Source organism: Miniopterus natalensis, chromosome 19, assembly GCF_054644295.1.
Source record: "Miniopterus natalensis isolate mMinNat1 chromosome 19, mMinNat1.hap1, whole genome shotgun sequence".
NCBI classification, from domain to species: Eukaryota; Metazoa; Chordata; class Mammalia; order Chiroptera; family Miniopteridae; genus Miniopterus; species Miniopterus natalensis.
Genome location: NC_142099.1, coordinates 11,449,159 through 11,469,558, shown reverse-complemented (window position 1 = coordinate 11,469,558; position 20,400 = coordinate 11,449,159). Strand labels below are relative to the sequence as shown.

Sequence of the window (20,400 nt, the reverse complement as noted above, 5' to 3'; positions counted from 1 at the left end):
TCAGAACACTCGGGCCCAGTCCACGCTCCACTGCGCTGCGCGCCACGTCGCGCAGGCCCAGCTCCGCGGGCTGGGGCGGCCCGGCCCGGAAGGGCCGGGGGCTCCGTAGCGACCTCACCAGCATGGCTGCCGGCCGTGGCTCGCAGGAAGGGGAAAGAGGTGGCCTTAGGTCACTTCCGCTTCCGGTGGTGCAAGCGATTTCGTTTCCTCTGCTGCAGTGACTAAGATGGAAGCGTTTGGGGAGTCGCGGTCAGGCCTTTGGGCCGGGGGGCCGGCCCCCGGGCAGTTTTACCGCATCCCGCCAACTCCCGGCTCCTTAGTGGACCCGGCGTCCGCGCTCTACGGGGGTCCGATTACGCTCACGCAGTAAGCTCGGCGCCCCAGCTTGCGCAGGGGGTGGGCCTGTGGGGCCTGGTGGGCCGGAGGGTTGGGAGAGAGCTGGGGAAGGCGAGGGGCAGCGCGGGGCAGAGTCCCGGGGAATGAAAGGAGCCGTGGAAAATCCGAAGGGGAACCCACTGCGCAGGGAGAGGACTCGGGCGCTCCCCGCGCGCCGCCCCTCCAGCCTCCCCCTCTGTCTCCAGGAACCCCATGGTGACCGGCACCTCGGTCCTGGGCCTGAAGTTTGACAGCGGAGTGGTCATTGCAGCAGATATGCTGGGTTCCTACGGCTCCTTGGCCCGATTCCGCAACATCTCTCGCATTATGCGAGTCAATGACAGCACCATGCTGGGTGCGTCCGGAGACTACGCTGATTTCCAGTATTTGAAACAAGTTCTCGGCCAGATGGTGTAAGTCATCTAGAGAATATGGTGTAGTTCCCAAGTCGGGAGGGGAATCCTCTGTTTTGTTGGTTTTCTTAATCTCTTTAAGAAGTTCTAAGGTGGAGGGAGGCACTTGAGGCTGCAGCAGAGGATGGAGAATTGTTGGGAGTGGAAGATGTGGGAGGGAGATGCCGACTTTAATATTCTAACAAGCGTTTCTTTTCTCACGACCATTTCTTTCTAAGGATTGATGAGGAGTTGTTGGGAGATGGGCACAGCTATAGTCCTAGAGCCATTCATTCGTGGCTGACCAGGGCCATGTACAGCCGGCGCTCCAAGATGAACCCCCTGTGGAACACCATGGTCATTGGAGGCTATTCCGACGGAGAGAGGTTGATTTGATTGAATACAAGTAACATTTCCTTGGCAAGCTAACCTGTAGTGCCTGTGTAGTGTGTTTATCATGATCCCCTGAGTAAATCCCAGTTTTTGGACCCCATGAGCTAACATACAGAAACCTAAAGTGAAATGAGTTCTTTGACTTATTGTGTCCTGTTAGCTTCCTCGGGTATGTGGACATGCTTGGTGTAGCCTATGAAGCCCCTTCACTGGCCACTGGTTATGGTGCATACTTGGCTCAGGTAAGGTGAATTAAGAGGTGGGGAAAGAGGGGAAGACAGAAGGCAATGGGGATTAGTGGTTGTATGCTTGTTTTTACATTGTAATTCTGACATGAGGAACAGGCTAGGATCCCTGTTGCTGGGCAGATGGTTCTTTGCAGTCCAAAGGCTTTAAGTGTGGCACTTAACATTCCAATGACAAGGCATGTGCAGGAGTTAGTAGACATAGCAAAGAGAGGACACCCTAGAACTTCCCCTTCAGGTGGGTCTTAGCACAAATAAAGTTTATTCTGGTGAGGCAGTAGGTGGAATGTTACCTTTTCACTCACTTGTGCATATTACACTATGGACTTGAGACAAATAGCCTGGTATTCAGCCCCTGATATCTTCCATGTTTTTTCCCTAATCTCCCTAGCCTCTGCTTCGAGAAGTTCTGGAGAAGCAGCCAGTGCTGAGCCAGACGGAGGCCCGGGAGCTAGTGGAACGCTGCATGCGGGTGCTGTACTACCGAGACGCCCGTTCTTACAACCGGGTGAGGAGGGGAGTGAAGAAAGGTGAAGGGGATCTAATTGGGAGATTCTGAATACTTGCAAATGCCTGGGGTCTCTGAGCTTTGAAGAAGTTTGCCCTATTTCTATTTTCATATTAGGGAGAGACCCTCTACTTGACCTTTGACCAGGCCCCAGAGACTTTCATGTGGGGGTGGGCATTTTCATTGAGAGCTGTTTTCTTTCAGTTCCAAATCGCCACAGTAACCGAAAAAGGTGTTGAAATAGAGGGACCACTGTCAGCAGAGACCAACTGGGATATTGCCCACATGATCAGGTGATTGAAATTAAAATTACAGTAGGGAAAAAATAGGTGGTAGAAGAGTTGGGAGGCCCTTTGGCTTGCACTAAAGTGGGTTTTTCTTTTGAAATCTCAACCCAAAAATTCTCGGTGAAATGCGTTTTGGTTGAGTAGAACTGCTTTTAGGAATTGATTCCTCAACCTGTCACTTCACAAATTTATTATGCTCTCTTCCTTTTTAGTGGCTTTGAGTGAAATACAGACGCATTATCTAGAACTGAAGCTGTACCTTTCTTCCAACTTTGAACTTGGCTGGTTCAAAGGTAGACTTTTCTTTTGTAAAATAAATCTTTTGAAACAGTTGCTGAGTAGTTGTCTTTTGTCTGACTAGGTAATAACAAGAGGGAAACCACTAACTACTGCCATGTGCCATCTCCCTCCCTGATTTGAGAACCCTTTGGCTCTTGGTTCTTATAGCACTGATAATAGAGTTCTCTGCATGACAATACAGAAGACCTACTCCTGTCTTCATTTTTTAAGGCAGTTTTCTTAATCCTTGTGGGATAACCTAATTGGCTTTTGTGTTTAGTATTTTTCTTAAAGTTTCACCCATGCGTTAGATTCTAAAATAAAGTTTCTGGTTAATGTTGGCAGCAAGTGTAGTTTTAGTTAAAACACCGTTCAAAAATGTAGCATCTAGTAGAGCTGTTCTGTATAAGGCTACCCCTAGGCTGGAACCGACAGCCTCACTCCTCCCATTCAACTTCCGTGTGGGAAATACTAAGTAATTTTCAACATTTAACCTAAATGTTTATTGTTGAAACCTACTAATTTCTAGCACTGTCAAAAAACCCCTTACAAGTTTTGTGTGTAGCTGTAAAATCAGTTGGGGTATTGGCCAAATTCCATCCCTGAATGGTGCTAACCCCTAATTTTAAAATGAACACCTTAGGTAATTCTGACGCATAACCTCTCTAAACCTTTTTTTGAAAAAGTAGGATAAGACAGCAAATCCAAAAATGTATAGAAATTCAGTGAGGTAAGAGAGGAGGGAGAAATCAAAACATCCTATTATCCATGATTAAAACAAACTAGTACATTAAAGCAAAAGAAAACCATGAGCTTTCAATTTGAATATTCTATACAGTCTCAACACAGAAAGCAGTCAATAAATACTTGTTTATTGATTAAACTGAATTATAAAAAAACAAAACAAAAAAAACCCAACCTTCTACTACTAAGCCATGCAGGCAGAATCCACAGTAACTTCCTGGCCAAAACCCAGCTGACCCACTGTTGGTATTACGGTCTTAAAAAAATTACCCATCAAGAAAGTCATTCCGTGTGCAGAGGCCAGGAACCCAGCTCTGCTACGACTGGGCTGCTGTGGAGACTACCAAAGAGAAGGATTAGGTCGTTGTAGATAGAGTTGACCATAGTTCTTGATCTTTCTGAAAGGCAAAGGGTTGACTTCAAAGTCCATAATTCTGTCAAAATGGCATCAGGCAAAAAGCCGGGGAAGAGAAGCCCAGATGGATCCTCAGTTCAGTTTTTAGATGCCACGGGGTCACAAAGCTGCCCAAGCTGTTTATGGGAGGAGTCCCTCCAGTTCACTATTATAGTGTTCTGGAGGTTAAAAAACAAACCAAAAAAATGGGGGTAAGGACAAACAGGTGGTAACAAACGTCACACCTGTGTCTTCAGGCCCATCACATCTTGAGCATCTGCCAGTCTGTGAAAGCCTATTAAAATAGGGAAACCTAGGAAAAAAACATTGTTTATAAACCCATTTCCCCTCATTTCATTAAATGTTTCACTTATGTACATTTTAAAGATGAACCATTTACAAGCCTGTGCAGTTGCCTTCTTGGCTCATAGGAAGGAAACGTTGCTGAAACTCAGGATGGACAAACTGGTGTGGGGAAGGTGGACCTGGGTTTTTGCTCCTTTTCTGTTACAGTACATTTCAGTTTATAACCATGAGTACATACAATTTTTTTTAAAAATCCCTCATGCAAATTGTAGAAAAATTTTTTCTTTCCTTGAAGCTGGCAGTGAAAAATAAAGATTCATGTCTTTTTCTCTGTGTACACCCCCATGTATTTCTTCTTCAGGTCATTCTTCTCTAAGCATTAAGAGAAATAGGAGAAAGCCACTGGGTAAGCAGGATGTCAGCAAGTGGTCTTTTCTTTTTAAAGTTCAACACTTCTTGCACAATTAGCTCCTGGCTGTAGGAATGTGGTCTCTTGAACAGGCACTGTCCACTTAAGATGAAGTTCAACAAAGCAGGGACTGCCCGAGGGTCTGCAGGATGAAGACCCCACACTGGGAATGGCTTCCACCCTAACGCTCTGTGATCACCTCAGTACCTCTTGCTTGCTAATGACATGTATGATCCTCTGTCCAGAGTGATGGTGTGAGAATGGGGAAAGGGGCCAAGGATTGCAAGTGCAAAGAATATTGGTTTTGTTGTGTTTTTGTTGGGAGGGCGGTGAGGAAAAAATCTATTCATCATTCTGGATGATTAAAGGTGGTTTCATGCATTTTTAAAGCCACAATTTTATATCGAGTTGCTGTAGAAACCAACTTCTCTGGAGAGGGAAGGTAAGAAAGGAGAAGGAAGAGAGAGTTCAGTGGGATTTTTTTTTTTCCATTTTCATTTTTATATAAAAGTGTTAAGACCACAATGAAAAAAGTTTTTTATCCATATATATAATAAACCAGTTTGTGAGCTACATATTTTTCTTTCCCATCTTCAGAAATGTTCGCACATTGACAATGGTTGGATAGCATCATGCCCAAAGACATTGGCCACACAGTAAAACAAACCCAGATGTACTATGATACAATTGAGGTAAAAGGGGAAACAAAAAATTTAACATTCATCCACAAAGGATTTTTTTTTTCTTTTCTTGATTTTGTCAGAAAAATACCAAACACAGTGATTTAATTTTTTTTAAAAAGTCACAAAAACCTGTTATCATAAATGAATGACCAATGGGGCAGCTCCTTGGCTCAGACGTGATTACTATTGGTTTTTCTAATAATCCACAAATCCACAGGGAAGTATAAGTCAACATCAGGGGGCAGTGGTGGCATAAAATTAAAAAATATAAACCAAATACCCCACCTGGTATACCCCCTTTTCCCTAAACCCTTCTACCCTCCCTCTCACTTTCCCACCCCTACTCCACACGCCCTCAAGACCCCAACACTCAAATCTCCATCAGATCTAGGTCAGCTTCTTCAAAGCCATAGAAGGACTCGGTCTCACTTTCACCCTCAAACAGCTGGTGAAGGCTTTCAGGCTCAGTTGTCTCTTCGGGAGATGACCTGGGTCGGGGAGTGGAAGCCGAGTGCTCCTCAGACTGTTCCCCACTCAGCTTCAGTTGCTCCTCTAGGGAGGCAATTAGCTCCTCCTGCATGTCAGCATTTCTTGTAGGTGAGTTAATATTGCCATCAGGGCCAGGCAGAACACTAGCCACAAGGAAGGATCGCTGAACCAGCTCTGGACAGTCCCCAATGACGGCCAACACCTCAGCCAGCCAGACCACCACCAGTTGCAGCAGGACATCAGAATCACAAGCAGTATCTGCCATTTCCCGAGCCTGCTCCTTCCACTTTTTGTGCAGGAAGTTCTTGACTGTTCGTTTGATGCATACGTCTAATGGCTGGATTTTGGAACTACAGCCTGCTGGGACCACTGCAGGCAAAGTGCTAGAGGCACTAAGCATAGCCAGCACCTCTTCTGACAAGTGAGTGCGATGACAGTCCATCACGAGCATGCCTTTGCTGCGCTGGCAGGCAGTGTGCTTCTGCCACACTCGGGTTGACCACAGCTCCATGATCTCATCATCACTGTAGCCACTTTCCTTTGCCTCTAGCAATATAGAGTCTGGCACATTGGCCGGCTGATCCATTTGTCCTCGGTAGAAAACCAGGGTGGGGAGGACAGTGCCATCTGCCAGTATGGCCAGCACCACATCACACCAAGGTTCCCCTGTGCCCACTGTCTGCAGTGCATTCTCCTTTCGGTCATCACTGCTCAATACCTCTGTATCCAGAAACAAGGAGATCTCATCAATGGCCACAATCATAGACAAGGGTAAGTCCTGGTTGTGAATCTGCCGTTGAACAAATTCAATGAAGAGTCCTGCATTCTCTGCCACATCCTTAGGTAGGGTGTGGGCCACAGCACGCCGGGCATGGGGAGTCAAGTGGTGCCGCAGCATGAAACGCACAGCCCACTCATAAGAGATCTTAAACCCCCCTTCCAAAGAACGTCCTATTTTGGTGGCCTTCTGAAACAAGGTCTCTTCATTTACTGGTAGCTGTTGTTCTCGTTGGGTCAGCACCCACTCAGCCAGTTTCTCTTCTGCCTCGAAGCTCAGATATTTGCCTTCCAGGTTCTCCCCCTGGGAGGCCTGGAAGCGCCGAAGCCAACGGCGGATGCGTCGCTGGGGGTTTCGGAAGTGTTCAGCTGCCTGCTCTGTATTACAACATAGGGCAAACAGTACCACTCGAAGCTTCTTCACAGACAGCTGCTCCTTCTTGCCAATCCCACCACTACTCCCACCCCCCGAGGCTGGCTCAGGTTCTTGGGTAACTGGGCTCCCTTCATCCTGGTCATCAACATTCAGACATTCGGCCCCCTCTGTAGCCAAGGGTGGGAGAGCTAATGGCTGGGGGGGCGTGGGGGTTGGTGGTGGGGTTGCAGTTGAAGCTGGTGATGGGACTGCCTGGGCCATGGGCATTGGTAGCTCTTCAGGCTCAGCCGGGGTGGGCTCCGCAGATTTCACAGTGGAAGCTTTATTAGAGGGGAAGGAAGGAGGAGGGTACATATTCTTCAAGTTCCGGTCATTCACTCGGTCACGAGTCTGGCCATGCCTAAAGGGTTAGCAAAGAGAAAAAGAAAAACCTCAGTAAAACCCGGAATACAAAATAACAGTAGCAGTAATAATAATAATAATCAAACACACTGCAAAATAGAAATTAAACCATGAAGTGAGTTTCTTTTACCTTGAGTGAGACATCCAGGAGAGTGCTATGGAAAATGAGACAATAAAAACAGAGTTAATTCAGTGAAGAAACAAGCCTTCCAAGGACAGTGTCTTGGGAGTTGGACACTGAAGTCTTATACAAACTTCAGGTTAGAATGCTTCCAATTTTGTGGAATAAGCCGAAACAGTGAATGGGTTAGGCCTGGTAGGGATGCTCCTTACTCATGTAACATCACCCGTGTCCTTACTTTTCCCCTGCCCTGCTAACCCTGATCTTGCCCGCTTACCTCGTGGCAGAATGCTGCTGGACCGGTGAGAGGGGTTGAATACCAAGTGCTTGGCCATGGCATCTCCCACAAAGGTAACAAAGGTACAGGAGGTGCAGTACAGCTTGATTCCACTAGAGAGAGCCGAGAGGACACAAGTCAAGTACAGCAGTGAACCAGAGAGTTAGACTTTAAGGCTTAAGAAAGGAGTATCCTTTCTTATCTCTCTCAAATTAATTCATATACCCACCCATCCCAAAACAGTTAAAGGGCTCTAATGTAAAAATGTGAAAAATTCAGAGGCCATCAGTAAGTTTTTCCTTACCTCACAGAGTTTTTAAACAAAGCCAAATACTTGGAGCTCTTCCGTGGGACATGATTGCTGAGAAAGACAAAAAGTGGTATGAGTTACAGCGTTCTGCGACTGCCAGCCACTGACAGTGACCCAACAAGAGATGCCTCTTGCCCTGGCCCGTGGCTCAGCGATTGGAGCATCATCCTGCACACAAAAAACATTGTGGGTTCAAACCCCAGTCAGGGCGGATGTGGGAGGCAACCGATCAATGTTTCTCTTACATTGATGTTCCTTTTCCCCCTCTCCAAAAAAAATAAATTTTAAAAAATTCAATAAATACATATCCTCAGGTGAGAATTAAAAAAAAGAGATGCCTCTTCAAACCATCCTAACCTCAAACTGGGCCAGTTTCCCTATTATATAAGTATTGTTATTAATATGCATATGAATTACAGTGGGGGAGGTTTAGGATTAGGGTCTATGAAAATGCACATAATGATTGAGAGGGCCTGGAGCTGGACCCAGAGGCTGCAATTCTAACAAGCTTCCATGTAGTGTTTGCTGGTCCCTGAACCACACTTTGAGTAGGAGGTTGCATAAAATCAGAGCACAGCCCATCAAAGCCAAATGAACATGGGTTAGCCTCTCTCTCTGCTCAGAGAGATGGACAAACAGCTCTAAGAGCTGAAGGAGAAAGCATACTATGAACAGGGGAGGAAAGAGAGTGTTCTGGAGAATCTTAACTCCCAGACAGTGACTTACTTGATCATGTGATTGGCGTAAGCTCGAGAACAGCAGGTGCTATAGCGACACAGAGAGCAGTGAACATAAGTAGGAAAATGATTTGGGAAATCTGGGATCTCAAAGCTGCACTCCAGACACGTCTGCCGGCCCATGACACTCCTGTCAAGAAACAAGGAAGATTTTCATCAGCTGCCTCTGGGCACCCAAAATTGTAAGGACTTTAGACAACAGACCCTACTAAAAGGCTACCATATTACACTGGGATGAGGAATAGTGGTGCCCACCCAGCCCCCAGTCTCTAGAAGAGGGCACTGACATTTTCCTAACAGCTCTCTTCTGGATGTTGCGCTGGACAGGGGGATAAAGGAAGACTGGCAGAGGGTCTGTTGACGAGGTCAATGGTCCTGCCTCCTGCAAGGTGCTGGCAGGTGCTTCACTGGAGGAAACAGGAACAGTTCGTGGCTGCCCTCGGGAAGCCCGGATTGTCACCTGTGGGTCAAGGAAAGGACCAATTAGACATCAGACACTAAAAGTCTCTATTCCTCTCCAACGAAATGTTGACAAACCCTTTACCTTGGTGCCTGGTTTCAAACCTTCCAACTGCTTGGGTTTACGGAAGGTTTTATGGTGCTGAAGCTTGTGTTCAATTTTGTCTTTGGCAAAGAGAAACTGCAGTCTGCATTTGTTGCAGTGATAAACGTTTCTCTTCTGAAGGGGGAAGAAAAAGAGAATCTTTTAACACTTCCCAGTGAATTTCCTTCCCTGAGGAGAAGGTAGATCAATGCTAAACACATCATCCTTCGCATCTTTCTGTCCATACACAACAGCAAAGCCTACCACTGAGAATCACCATCTCCCATTCCCCCAAAGAATGTGGACTCAAAGCCAGGATGACTAGGTTCTCAAGCCACCTCTTCCTGACTTACTTTAATAATCTGGATGAGTGGCTCAAGCTTTACTTGCCTGTACTTTATGTTTACAATGTGGACAGTGCTATCCATTCCTGAACAATGTTCTTTTTTCCCCCTTAATCCTCAGCTGAGGATATTTTTTCCATTGCTTTTCATAGAGTGGAAGGGAGAGAGAGAGAAAAAAACACATTGATGTGAGAGACATATTGACTGGTTACCTCCTGCATGACCCCTAACTGGGAGTGGGGATCGAGCCTGCAACTGAGGTAGGTGTCCTTGGCTGAAGTCAGGACCCTTCAGTCCACTGCCCAATGCTCTAACCACTGAGCAAAATTGGCTAGGGCTATTTTTTTTTTTTTTTTAATAAAATGTCCATGGTAAAAAAAAAAAAAAAAATCATCCTTTAAGTTTGTCTTTGTCTTCAACTCTGATCCTTAGTCCCTTTTCAGCCCTGGTCCCAGCATCCATAAATTTTAAAAATAAGAATACGGTAATTGCTTGGAGCCTGGTACCTGGTGCCTCATGTAGTGCTGCTGGAAAGCGTTGCCATTTTTGAAGACCTTCAGGCAGTATGGGCACAGCAGATGCCGAGTATCCTCATGGATCATCCGAAAGTGGACATCTACCTCCGAGTAGAGCGAGGAGCGATACTGACACACCTGAGTCACATAAGAGGGAATATAAGCCAAGAGTGAAGCAAATAACTGGGGCCTCAAAAAAGAGGTAGCAACAAAAATGTTAAAATATGAAAACAAAATTTCTTAAATGTATAAATCAAATCATTTTTCTGACTTTGTGATAAATTCAGCTGTGAACTAAGATAAAAATGAGGAAGGACAGGAAAGTCTGAGAACAATTCTTGTTCTTTGACTAAGAGGAGCAGTTTTCTCTGTGTGTCCCCAAAGGGCAAATTCAGGACACAGACACTCACTTAGTACATGTGTATGTTCTTTTGTTTTTCTCCTGTGTGGAGAATCCTGAAAACAGAACCCGTGTTTCCTATTTCTTCCGTATCTCTTCGGAGTTTCTAAAACTGAGTGTGTGCGGTGTGTATGCAATGGTCATGAGTGGATTCTCTGTGTTCAGCCTGAGAGTAAAATGGCTAACGCTCTCTGGGGAGAAAGGCAATACCTGGCAAACATAAGGCATCTCTCCAGGCTTATGAGTATCCTTCATATGCTGCAGAAATAGTGGCTCACTCTCAAACGCCCACTCACAGATCTTGCACTTGGCTATAAGAAGAAAAATAATCAATAAATTCACCTGAAAATAAGGCCAAGGTCCTCCTAACTCATTCTATTTTCTGGGCTATCTTCATTTTCTATAGTTAGGAAATCACTGTCTCTTTCTTTAAAATGGTTCCATCTTCATATCTGTGTTGCTGGTAACAACAAACCTTGTCTCTAGCTCAGCCTTCTTACCAAAGCTCCATTCTAGATTTTGAGTTATCTGTAAGACCATTTTATTTTATTTATTTTTAATCCTCACCCGAGGATAATTTTTCCATTGCTTTTCAGAGAGAGTGAGAGGAAAAGAGAGAAACATCGATGTGAGAGAGACACATCGATTGGGTGCCACCTGCACGCACCTTGACCGGGGCCGAGCCTGCAACGGAGGTACACAGCCCTGGCTGGAATTGAACCTGGGACCCTTCAGTCCATGGGCCAATGCTCTAACCACTGAGCCAAACCAGCCAGGGCTATAAGACCTTTTATATTGGACAGTCTACCATCAACGCTAACTTAAAGCAGCATCCTGCTGCTTCCTACTGTTTCCCTTCTCACTACCCTACCTCCTCCTGAGCTCAAATCTTAGGCACTATTTCTGGCTCCATACCCTTGTGTTGTCACCATTATTTCAAAATGCATCTAGGAATTGTCACTTCTCCAATCTCACAGGCAAAAACTTGGTAGAAGCCCATTTGATTTCCTACTGCTAAGTGGCTAAATTCCAATTCCTTGTATTTCACCAATAAATATATTATCTATTTTTCCATATCATTAACAAATCAATTCTTTCAAAACACTACATTACTTAATTCTTTTGTTCAAGGATTGACCATGATTATCACCTATGAATAATTCAACATTTATTGAACATCTTAAATGAGTACAAATAAGAATTTATCCTAAAAAAACCGAGAATCATAAACAGAAGTTCTCACCTTGTTATGAGTTACTGTTATTATAGTATTAACAAATTTATGATAACTTAACTTTGTAGCTGCCCATTCTGTCAAGCTTATAAGGCTGCAATTCTGAATTTTTTTAAAAAAATATATCTTTATTGATTTCAGAGAGGGGAAGGGAGAAAGAGAGAGACAGAACATCAATGATGAGAGAGTGGTCATTGATCAGCTGCCTCCTACACGCCCCTGACTGGGGATTGAGTCCGCAACCCGGGAATGTGCCCTGACCAGGAATTGAACCGAGATCTCCTGGATCCTAGGCTCAACCACAGCCACGCCCGGCCGGGCTGCAATTCTGAATTTTTGGTAAAAATTTTAATTGCTACATATTTTTAATTACATAAGCAAAATAAAGGTGGTTATTTATATTTTTACTGTCACTAAAATTATTTTCAAGTTTTTGCAAGTATGGAAATTGTAAATTTGAAGATTTAAGCATTTATTGGACAATGCCCAACCCGTCCCCACAAAAGATGAGCAAAGTCAAGATAATTCTTTAAAGTAAAACAAACATACAAAAAACACAGGGGTTTTCATCTGGGATCCAGAAAAGAGGTCTTAGGAAATCCAGGTATCCTCTGAAATTACTTCCAAAAATGGAAAATGTCTATTTTTCTAGGAAGAGAATTCACAAGTTTTGTGTTTATTCTCAAAGGGGCTGCAGCCCACACATAACCACTGCCAAAAGGTACATTAGGTGCTAGGAGGACACATGTAGAAATACAAAATTCTGCCAAGGGGAATGAGGAAAAGCTGTAAACTATATAACCGTGAAAGAAGAACAGGAGTTTGCAGGCAGAGGAGCCAAGAGAAGAGGAGCACAGGCGCGGAGGTATGGAAGTACAGACACGGTCAGGAAACGCTAACTAGCAGCATAGTAATATTTTCTCCTGTTTTGTCCCCCTTACCTCTTAATTCCATTCATTCCACTTCTTTAAATAGTTTTTTTCCCCTAGGACTCCTCAAAGCATTGGTGTTTTCCAACCTTCTGTCCGACCCTTTCTTATACTACATGCTTTCCCTGGGCATATCATTCAATCTCGAAGGCTTTTCCTACAACCTACACTTCAGCTCTATTGTTACAGCTGTCACATAACACCCATAATTATATAAAGCCATTTCTAATGCACAAATACCATGCTAAGATTTATATGCATTATCTTATACCAAGAAAATCAGTGAAATAGGAACCCAAGATATCAGCGGATTTAAGAGATCTCTAGTAACCTTTCACATCTGTTCTATAGGGGAAGAAACTGGTGTGGAAAGATTCAAGAGGGAGAATTAACTAATTTTCCAAAGTGACTATCCTAACACTGCCCCTCCCAGCACCATTACCCTCACCACCTTAACACCTAACCAGTCTCTTACTCTGAGAAAATTGGTGCAAACTACTACAGCTTCTGAGTCCTGTTCTCCAAATTATGGAAGGATAGAGTCCTTATGCCTTTCTAAGGTTCATCCAACCTCATCACTCCATGTATTCCAAGATTTTATCAAGCAATTAGTTTCCCTCTCTGGAGTCTTTTTTCATACAGTATCCTCCCAACACCTATCAGGGGACTAACTTAAAAGGGAGGTCCAAATACAGATGCTCCTTCTATAAAAGGATCTAGGTAATAAACCCATTACATGTTTCTCTCTCCAGTGGTCTTAAACCAAAGCCCCTTCTAATTCAGGATCTAGCACTGAACTCAATTCATGCTGAACAGAACATTAAGTTGGGCTTGAGAGAAAACAGGGCAAGTGAAGTAAGGAACTGACTACGAATATGCAAAGAACTTCCTCTACACTGTCACCAACAAGTAATAAACCAGCTCCCCCTAGTGCCATTCAACGATAAAGAGCTAAGTATTCTCAGATTTAAGTTTCCAAACTTACTAGTAGATTCATAAGGACTATGAACATTTTCCAAGTGGCACTGGAGCTGGAAGGGAGTAGAAAACTGGCGATAACAGTGTTGGCAGATAGTATGACCATCCACTTCACCATTCTGTTGATCAAGTTCTACATGGTGCTTCATATGGTTCATGAACCTATAGTACAGCACAAAGGGAAAGTACAGAAAACATATAAAAACCAGTAGTCTTGGAGACATGTAACAGCAGAATCACAGAACTGATATTACCTGCTCCCTCCTTCCTCCACTTCCTCTGTTAAAGAACCCAGAAAAGGGTTCTTGGAACTAAGACTTCTGTGGAAGGAGATACACTGATCTCCCTTACCTTTTAACTGGTGTCCCAGTTATCGTTTATTTATTACCACAATAAGTACTTCTATAGTACTAGCTATTGATTTAATCATAATCCTTAGCCAAGACTGGATAATAGGACCATCCTCCAAAGAAAAAGACTTAAACATATAAGAAAATTTCAGTCTTGTCTTGTCCAAGGTAACCTCCACGGTTTTTTAACACTTACCGAATGTTGTTTTTTAGCCTTTTGGTACAATGTGGGCATCGGAAAGACGTAGCAACCTTAGGGAAGTTTGTAAGTTGGGCCACTTTGCCACCATCCCGTCCATAGTAGAAGTCATCTACTAGCATAATGAGCTTGGTCTGGACCGCATCACCCACATTCTCATTTGGCTCTGGGACTTTGGTAGGTGGTGACAGAGCAGGAATTGGTGTTGAAGAGGGTGTGGAAGCAACAGGAACTGTTTTCTCAGGTGATGAGGGCTTTGCTGCTGATGGGACACTGGGTTCTGAATCCAGAGACTTTCCTTTCTTCTGGTATTCAACCATTTCTGGGCAACAGTACTATAAAGAAAGAGGACCTCTGATCATTCTGGTTATCCTGGGGGCTAGGGTGTGCTAACTCCCCAACTTCACTAACATTCATTGGTAAGTTTGATTCTAGGTGATCTCATCCAGTTTTTACCCTCAAGTTTTCTATAGCATTTCCAAGTGTCACTCTTTTTCTAGTATGTATTTACAGCCACATGCCACTCCAAACACCTTATCTTGTACTTCTCTTTCCTGCTTTAGTTCCTTTAACCACTCACTAGCATAACCTGGTTCTGAGCTCTCTGGCAGGAAGAAGCTCCAACCTTTGCATTTGGACCAATACCAAAAAACAAAAGGGTTAGGAATGGGAATGGTTAATAGCTCCTGATTCATCAATGACGCGTAAGCAGAAAGCGAACGGAGGCCAACTTGGTTTGAATTCTGGTTATCTAACAAACCTGAGCTGTGCAGTTTCAAAATCTACCACAACTAAGGAATTAAGGTTGCATATGTTTAGATCTATTTGAGAGTCTTTAAATGTATTGTATGACAGTCCACAGTATATAACTCTTCTAAAAACAGTCCAAAAGACAAAGCAACACTTTAAAAAGCTTCCAAGTCATTTTTAAAGTCCTTGTTTCACAAGCTCCCAATGCAATAGGGGGTATACAGCGGTAGCTCTTTAAACTGGATCCCCATCACAGGTGATATCACTTACACACATGTGACCTCTCAAAGCTTCAGTTACACGGAATTGAGCGTTACACCGGGGACATATTTTCCGCCCACCATCTTGGAGATCAAACGAAGGGATGGAAGAGGTCACTGGAAGAAGTGAGAAGCATTGATAAGATTAATAAAATGATCCTGGATAAAACTACTGGCTTTTTGGGAAAAGGTTACACTCCCTGAGAGGCATATCAAGGCTGGTATGAGGGATATTCCTTTTACCATTCTTCTAACTCTAGGCCAAGGGTCAGCAAATTACGCTTGTAGACCAAATCAAGCCAGCTGCCAGTTTCTGTTTAGCACATGAACTAAGAATGACTTTTTCTGTTTGTTTTGTTATTTTCTTTATGGTAAAAGACACATAAATGCAATTTACTTCTTAACCAATCTTAAGTGTACAGTTGTGTTAAGTACATTCACAATGTTGTGCAAGCAATCTCCAGAAGTCTTCTCATCTTGCAGTAAAAATACTATACCCATTCACTCCCCATTCCCCCCACTGTCTAGTCCCTGACAACCCCCATCCTCTACTTTGTGTCTCTGACTACCCTAGGCACCTCACATAAGTGGAATCAGACAGTATTTGTCCATCTGTGACTGGCTCACTTAACATCACGTTCTCAAGGTTCAAGAATGTTATAGCATGTGTCAGAATTTCTTCCTTTTAAAGGTTGAACAATATGCCATTTTATGTATATACCATGTTTTGTTTAGTCATTCATAGGCTGAAGGACACTTGAGATGCTTCCACCTCTTGGCTATTATGAATGCTGCTGCTATAAAGATGGGTGCACAACTGTCAATTTGGGTCCATGTTTCCAATTCTTTTAGGTATATTACCCATATAATTTTTAAAAAACTTATTTAGAGAGAAAGAGAGGCAGGGAGAGAGAGAAACATCAATTTGTTGTTCCACTTACTTATGCATTCACTGGTTGATTCTTGTATGTGCCCTGGCTGGGGATGGAACCTACAACCTTACTATACGGGGATGACGCTCTAACCAACTGAGCTACCTGGCCCGGGCTCATATGGATAATTTTGTTTCTTTTGTTTCTTTGCAAATACCATTATCAGTAGTAAAAATCATGCTATTTTATATTCCCACCAGCACTGCATGATGGTTCCAATTTTTCCACACCTTCACCAACAGTTGTCAAGTTTTGGATAGCAGCCGTCCTAATGGCTACGAAGTGGTATCTCATTGTGGTGGTTTTTATTTGCATTTCCCTAATTATTAGTGGTTAGTACTGCTTCATGGGCTCAGTGGCCATCTGTATAGTATATCTTCTTTGTGAAAGGTCTATTCAACACCTTTGCCCATTTTTTAATTCGACTGTTTGTTCTTTTGTTGTGAAGTTGTAGAAGTCCTTTATATATTCTGGATAGTAATCCCTTAGCAGGTATTTGATTGCAAATATTTTCTCTATTCAGTAGCCTGACTTTTCAGTGCTGATAAGAATCCTTTGCTGCCCTGAAGACTTTAGTTTTGATGTAGTCTTACTTTATTTTTTCTTTTGTTGCTTGTGTTTTGGTGTCATAGCAAGAAATCGCTGCCAAATCCAATGTCATGAAGGTCCCCCGTGTTTCCCCCAGGAGTGTTACAGTTTCAGCCCCCTGCTTAGGTCTCCGACTCGCCAAGTTAGTCTTTGTCCAGCTTCATGTTTTGCATGTAGATATTCATTTTTCCCAACACCATTTGTTACAGGATTTTACATTTTTTAATGGTTGAAATAAAAGCAAAAGAATAATAAGATCTTTGGACACATGAATATTATATGAAATTCAAAATTCAGAGTCCATAAACAGTTTTGGTGGAGCAGAATCATGTTCTTTCATTTACATACTGTCTGCGGCTGCTTTTGCACCAGTGGCAGAGTTGAGTAGTTGTGACATAGATAGCGTTGTGCATAAGGCCTAATGTATTTACAATACGGTCATTTACAGAAAAGGTTTGCCAACCCCTAATGTAAGCCGTTAAAAAACCTTCATGCTCATATCCTTCTACACCTGCAAACCTTTCTACCAAATCCTGACTTTAAAACCTTGTTCAGAAGTCCATCTCATCTATGAAGCCATCTTTTCACTGTCCCACCCATATCTGATCAGTAAATCCATTTCACCAATTGCAAAGCACAATTACAGAATTCCTGGTAGCTGATTCAGTTACACTTTCACAAGTGGCTATCCCCTTTACTACCCTAAAGCTTCTGTGAGAACAGAATGTGGCAACTATACTCATCTATTTCATAGTGTAGAGCTCTGATGTAACATATATTTATTAATGCTTTTGAATAATTGGCTGCTCAGAGTCTCTCAGGTTATTGTACCTTTCATTGAAGACTCAGGTCCGCTGGTTCTCTGAGAGCCATGGGAAGAGTTGCTGTTGGGCACCACCACTGGCCCCGGACTCTGGCCCAGGGAAGGGATGGTGTTAAGGGTATTCACCAGTTTGGCCACTTCATTGCTATTTTCACCCGTAACCCCAGGTCGCTTCACAGTGACAAAGCTGGTAATGCTCACTGCAGGTGGAGAGGGGAAGGAGGGAGCTATGTTGGCCAAGTGATAATCATCTGTTCTCCACCCACCACCCCGCCCCAGCTCTGCAGTCTCCTCTTTCAAAACCTCACCTAGCTTGGGATTCGGGGTCTGGTTGGCTTGGCCTGGAGGTTGAGCAGCTAGTTGCCCCAATGAGGTTGGCTGTGTGGCAGTGGGAGTGGTGGAAGTGCTGGGAGTGGACTTGGTCTGCTGGGACTGGGACTGTGGGACGGTACTTCGAATGGTGAGAGTGGCTGGGATGACGGTGGTGAAGGTGTTGGTGGTGGGCCGCACAGGCATTGTGGAGCCTGGCCTCACTGGGGTCATCTGAGAGAACACTTGTGGGACTCCAACTGTCGGCTTAACAAACTGGGTACCTGGGGCTTCAAAAGAGAGACAAAGAAAAGTACCAAATCTTGGTCAATAAGCTCACCTATAATACACTGCTCCTGTCTTTACTGGAAATATTAGAGTAAAAATCATTTCCCCAAACTGGTGACCATCAGAAGTTACTAAGAATAGCATAGATTCTAATATCTAAGAAGGTAATAGGCATGCAAGCTGATAAAAGAAATTAGTCTAGATAATCAGCCCTAAAAAGATTAAACTGAAGAAAGAAGATTCCCACCCACTCCTCCCAAAACACTTTACCACACTGCCTTTTCTATTCTAAGAATATGATCGGGAGGGGCTGGACCATGGTATTGGAAAGGAATGGGCATAGAGGGGGAGGCAGTATGGGTATACATAGGCCCAAAGGGCAGACCTGGTCCTGATAAAAAACAATCTTTCTTTCTCAGAATACTAAAGGCGTCTTCCATTCTCTTATATAAACTCAAATAGAAGACCAACTATGCCACTCTTCTAGGATGTCCCAAAGATGGAGTCTCCTGGCTCAGCCATAGACAAGTCCACTGACATATATTTAAGAAATATTAGAACTAGATAATTGATAAGCTCAACACTCTGTGGGCTCCGAGAACAACAAAAACTTACGACAAGCTAGAGATACCCTTACAACTCAACTAAGGTATGCTTTTTTGGCCTGAATTATAGTAAAGTTAGATACTAAACAAAGAACTGGGGGAAATTATAAGTTTGAAAAAAAATACTAACTAGTCATTGGCAATATTTATCCTCAAAGGGTATGCCAATTGTTTAATTTACATCCAAAAAATCTATACTATAAAATTAAAGCAAAATAAAGTTTATAATCCCACTGTGTATGTGAGTAGAACTGTAAGAAATACAGAATTTGGGAGTTTGTGTTAATAATAATTCTTCAGGAGAACAAACTTCATAGCTTACTAAAACATGAGGAACATAAAAATGACTGTATAAACCCTGTTTTACTACTTCGTGAAGGGTGGTAAAAAGTTAAAAAGAAAAATAAACAAAACTACCACCCTGGCCAAAGGTTAGAAACAGTTTTCAAAAAAATGGGCTTAAGTCAATATGATTTTTATATTTTTAGATTTCCTTAAATACCCTTTTTAAATGACCTAGAGTATTTTGAGACAATAAAAACAAATCTTTAGGATGCGCGTTTACTCCACATGGACAGACATTTTTCCTTACCTGGGACTAGTGTAATTGGTCTAACCGTTTGGCCTTGCTGTACATTCAGCACAATCCCAACCTGATTCATTGCATTTTGTACAGGCCGAACATTTCTTACAGGAAATCCCTGCATTAAAAAGCAAAATGATCTTTAACATGGAGGTCAGCTAACACTAGCAGAGATTGCAGTAAGGCCTACATCTAAAAAAAATTCCCACACTCTTACCTAAGGGTTCTCTCTCTAGAGTGAAGTTTTTAAATGACCAAGATAGAGAAATTTAAGAATTTTAGCAAACTTTTGAGTGACAAAATATCAAAACTGAAGAATAAGCTTTGGTACATGGGCAAAAATGAAAACCTAATTCCTGACTCAAGAAAATCTCAGCTTAAAAAAATTCAACCAAAGATTGGCTCATAAACTGCTAAAGGCATGGGGCAGGGGGCACTAACAGTATTCACTAGAGTAATTCAACAAGTAATTGTAAGAAACTGTTCCCAAAGTCTACTTCAAAGGCCATAAATCCCTGGCAAGTTTCTAAGAGAAGAGTTTGTAACTCAGGAAGCCAAAGGCAAAGAAAAGCATTTGCCTTTACATCCCACATTCAGCATTGGGCTTTCAACTTCAATTCACATTATATATCAAAGAAGTCATCTTTCTGCTCTTCCAAAGATCTGCCCACACTTCACCAACTTCACATAGACTTCCAAAAGTCAGCTTACCCTGTTTTAAGAAAAGCAGCCCAAGCAAAGGGCAAGAAGCCTTCATGGCTAAGCGTTCAGGTTTCTGAATCCAGTATTTCCCACTAATTTCTGCCCAGACCTCAGATCACTTAATAGCTCTCTAAGGGGCATGAAGAGGAAATTACCCAGCTGTAAGCTATGTTACGCTTTCTACAAAAGTCAGCATCAAATTACCAAACAGCGAATGAGAAAGCCAGGTCAAAACATAGGCTCTCAGAACCATTTCTACTGGGGTTAAAGGCTTTAAGGCAGAGCCTCCAAAGGTGCAGTCTTTCTCTCCTTTCTACCAGTCCCAGAATTCAGTCCTACTCACCTGGGTAGTGATGAATATTGGTTGTGAGGCCACAGGAGAACTAGTCACATGATTGGCATTCTGCATGACCTGGACAGGCCTCAATACTGGTTGACTAACCATTGTGCCCAGACCTGGGGCTGGATTCTGGGTTAGGATGAGCGGCTGTCCACCTTGTTGGACCAAAGAATTGCCAGCTGAAGTGTAAAAGGGAGGGAAAATATGAATGTAATAGAAAACA

At 43.2% G+C, this 20,400-nt stretch overlaps 2 protein-coding genes across 7 annotated transcripts in view; one reads left to right on the top strand and one right to left on the bottom strand.

The window, feature by feature from the left end:
- The first annotated feature begins 204 nt into the window (after positions 1 to 204).
- On the top strand, positions 205 to 2,533 carry PSMB4 (proteasome 20S subunit beta 4). 2 transcript variants are annotated; one of them, XM_016217608.1, is made up of 7 exons: positions 205 to 366; positions 582 to 788; positions 1,007 to 1,153; positions 1,321 to 1,402; positions 1,797 to 1,913; positions 2,118 to 2,206; positions 2,413 to 2,533. In XM_016217608.1, exons 1-7 carry the CDS (start codon positions 227 to 229, stop codon positions 2,423 to 2,425), a joined length of 795 nt encoding a protein of 264 aa, XP_016073094.1. In that variant the 5' UTR covers positions 205 to 226; the 3' UTR covers positions 2,426 to 2,533. The 2 variants fall into 2 exon arrangements, with proteins under 2 accessions (XP_016073094.1, XP_087683969.1); XM_087827843.1 differs by lacking the exon at positions 2,413 to 2,533 and having other exon boundaries at positions 2,118 to 2,210.
- A 798-nt stretch (positions 2,534 to 3,331) lies between these two features.
- The window catches only part of POGZ (pogo transposable element derived with ZNF domain), a 34,385-nt gene continuing 17,316 nt past the window's right edge, over positions 3,332 to 20,400 (bottom strand). For 3 of the 5 annotated variants that reach the window (XM_087827837.1, XM_087827838.1, XM_087827841.1), the window contains 16 exons: positions 20,181 to 20,356; positions 19,145 to 19,253; positions 17,659 to 17,949; positions 17,359 to 17,577; positions 15,018 to 15,124; positions 13,995 to 14,332; positions 13,456 to 13,610; positions 10,518 to 10,618; positions 9,899 to 10,045; positions 9,049 to 9,183; positions 8,792 to 8,964; positions 8,494 to 8,634; positions 7,762 to 7,818; positions 7,458 to 7,570; positions 7,190 to 7,214; positions 3,332 to 7,057 (listed from right to left, as the gene is read on the bottom strand). In XM_087827837.1, the coding sequence (XP_087683963.1) occupies positions 5,386 to 7,057; positions 7,190 to 7,214; positions 7,458 to 7,570; positions 7,762 to 7,818; positions 8,494 to 8,634; positions 8,792 to 8,964; positions 9,049 to 9,183; positions 9,899 to 10,045; positions 10,518 to 10,618; positions 13,456 to 13,610; positions 13,995 to 14,332; positions 15,018 to 15,124; positions 17,359 to 17,577; positions 17,659 to 17,949; positions 19,145 to 19,253; positions 20,181 to 20,356 (3,959 nt within the window). In that variant the 3' untranslated portion in view covers positions 3,332 to 5,385. The remainder of the gene's footprint in view (positions 7,058 to 7,189; positions 7,215 to 7,457; positions 7,571 to 7,761; positions 7,819 to 8,493; positions 8,635 to 8,791; positions 8,965 to 9,048; positions 9,184 to 9,898; positions 10,046 to 10,517; positions 10,619 to 13,455; positions 13,611 to 13,994; positions 14,333 to 15,017; positions 15,125 to 17,358; positions 17,578 to 17,658; positions 17,950 to 19,144; positions 19,254 to 20,180; positions 20,357 to 20,400) is intronic. The other 2 variants (XM_087827839.1, XM_087827842.1) reach the window with 1 other exon arrangement.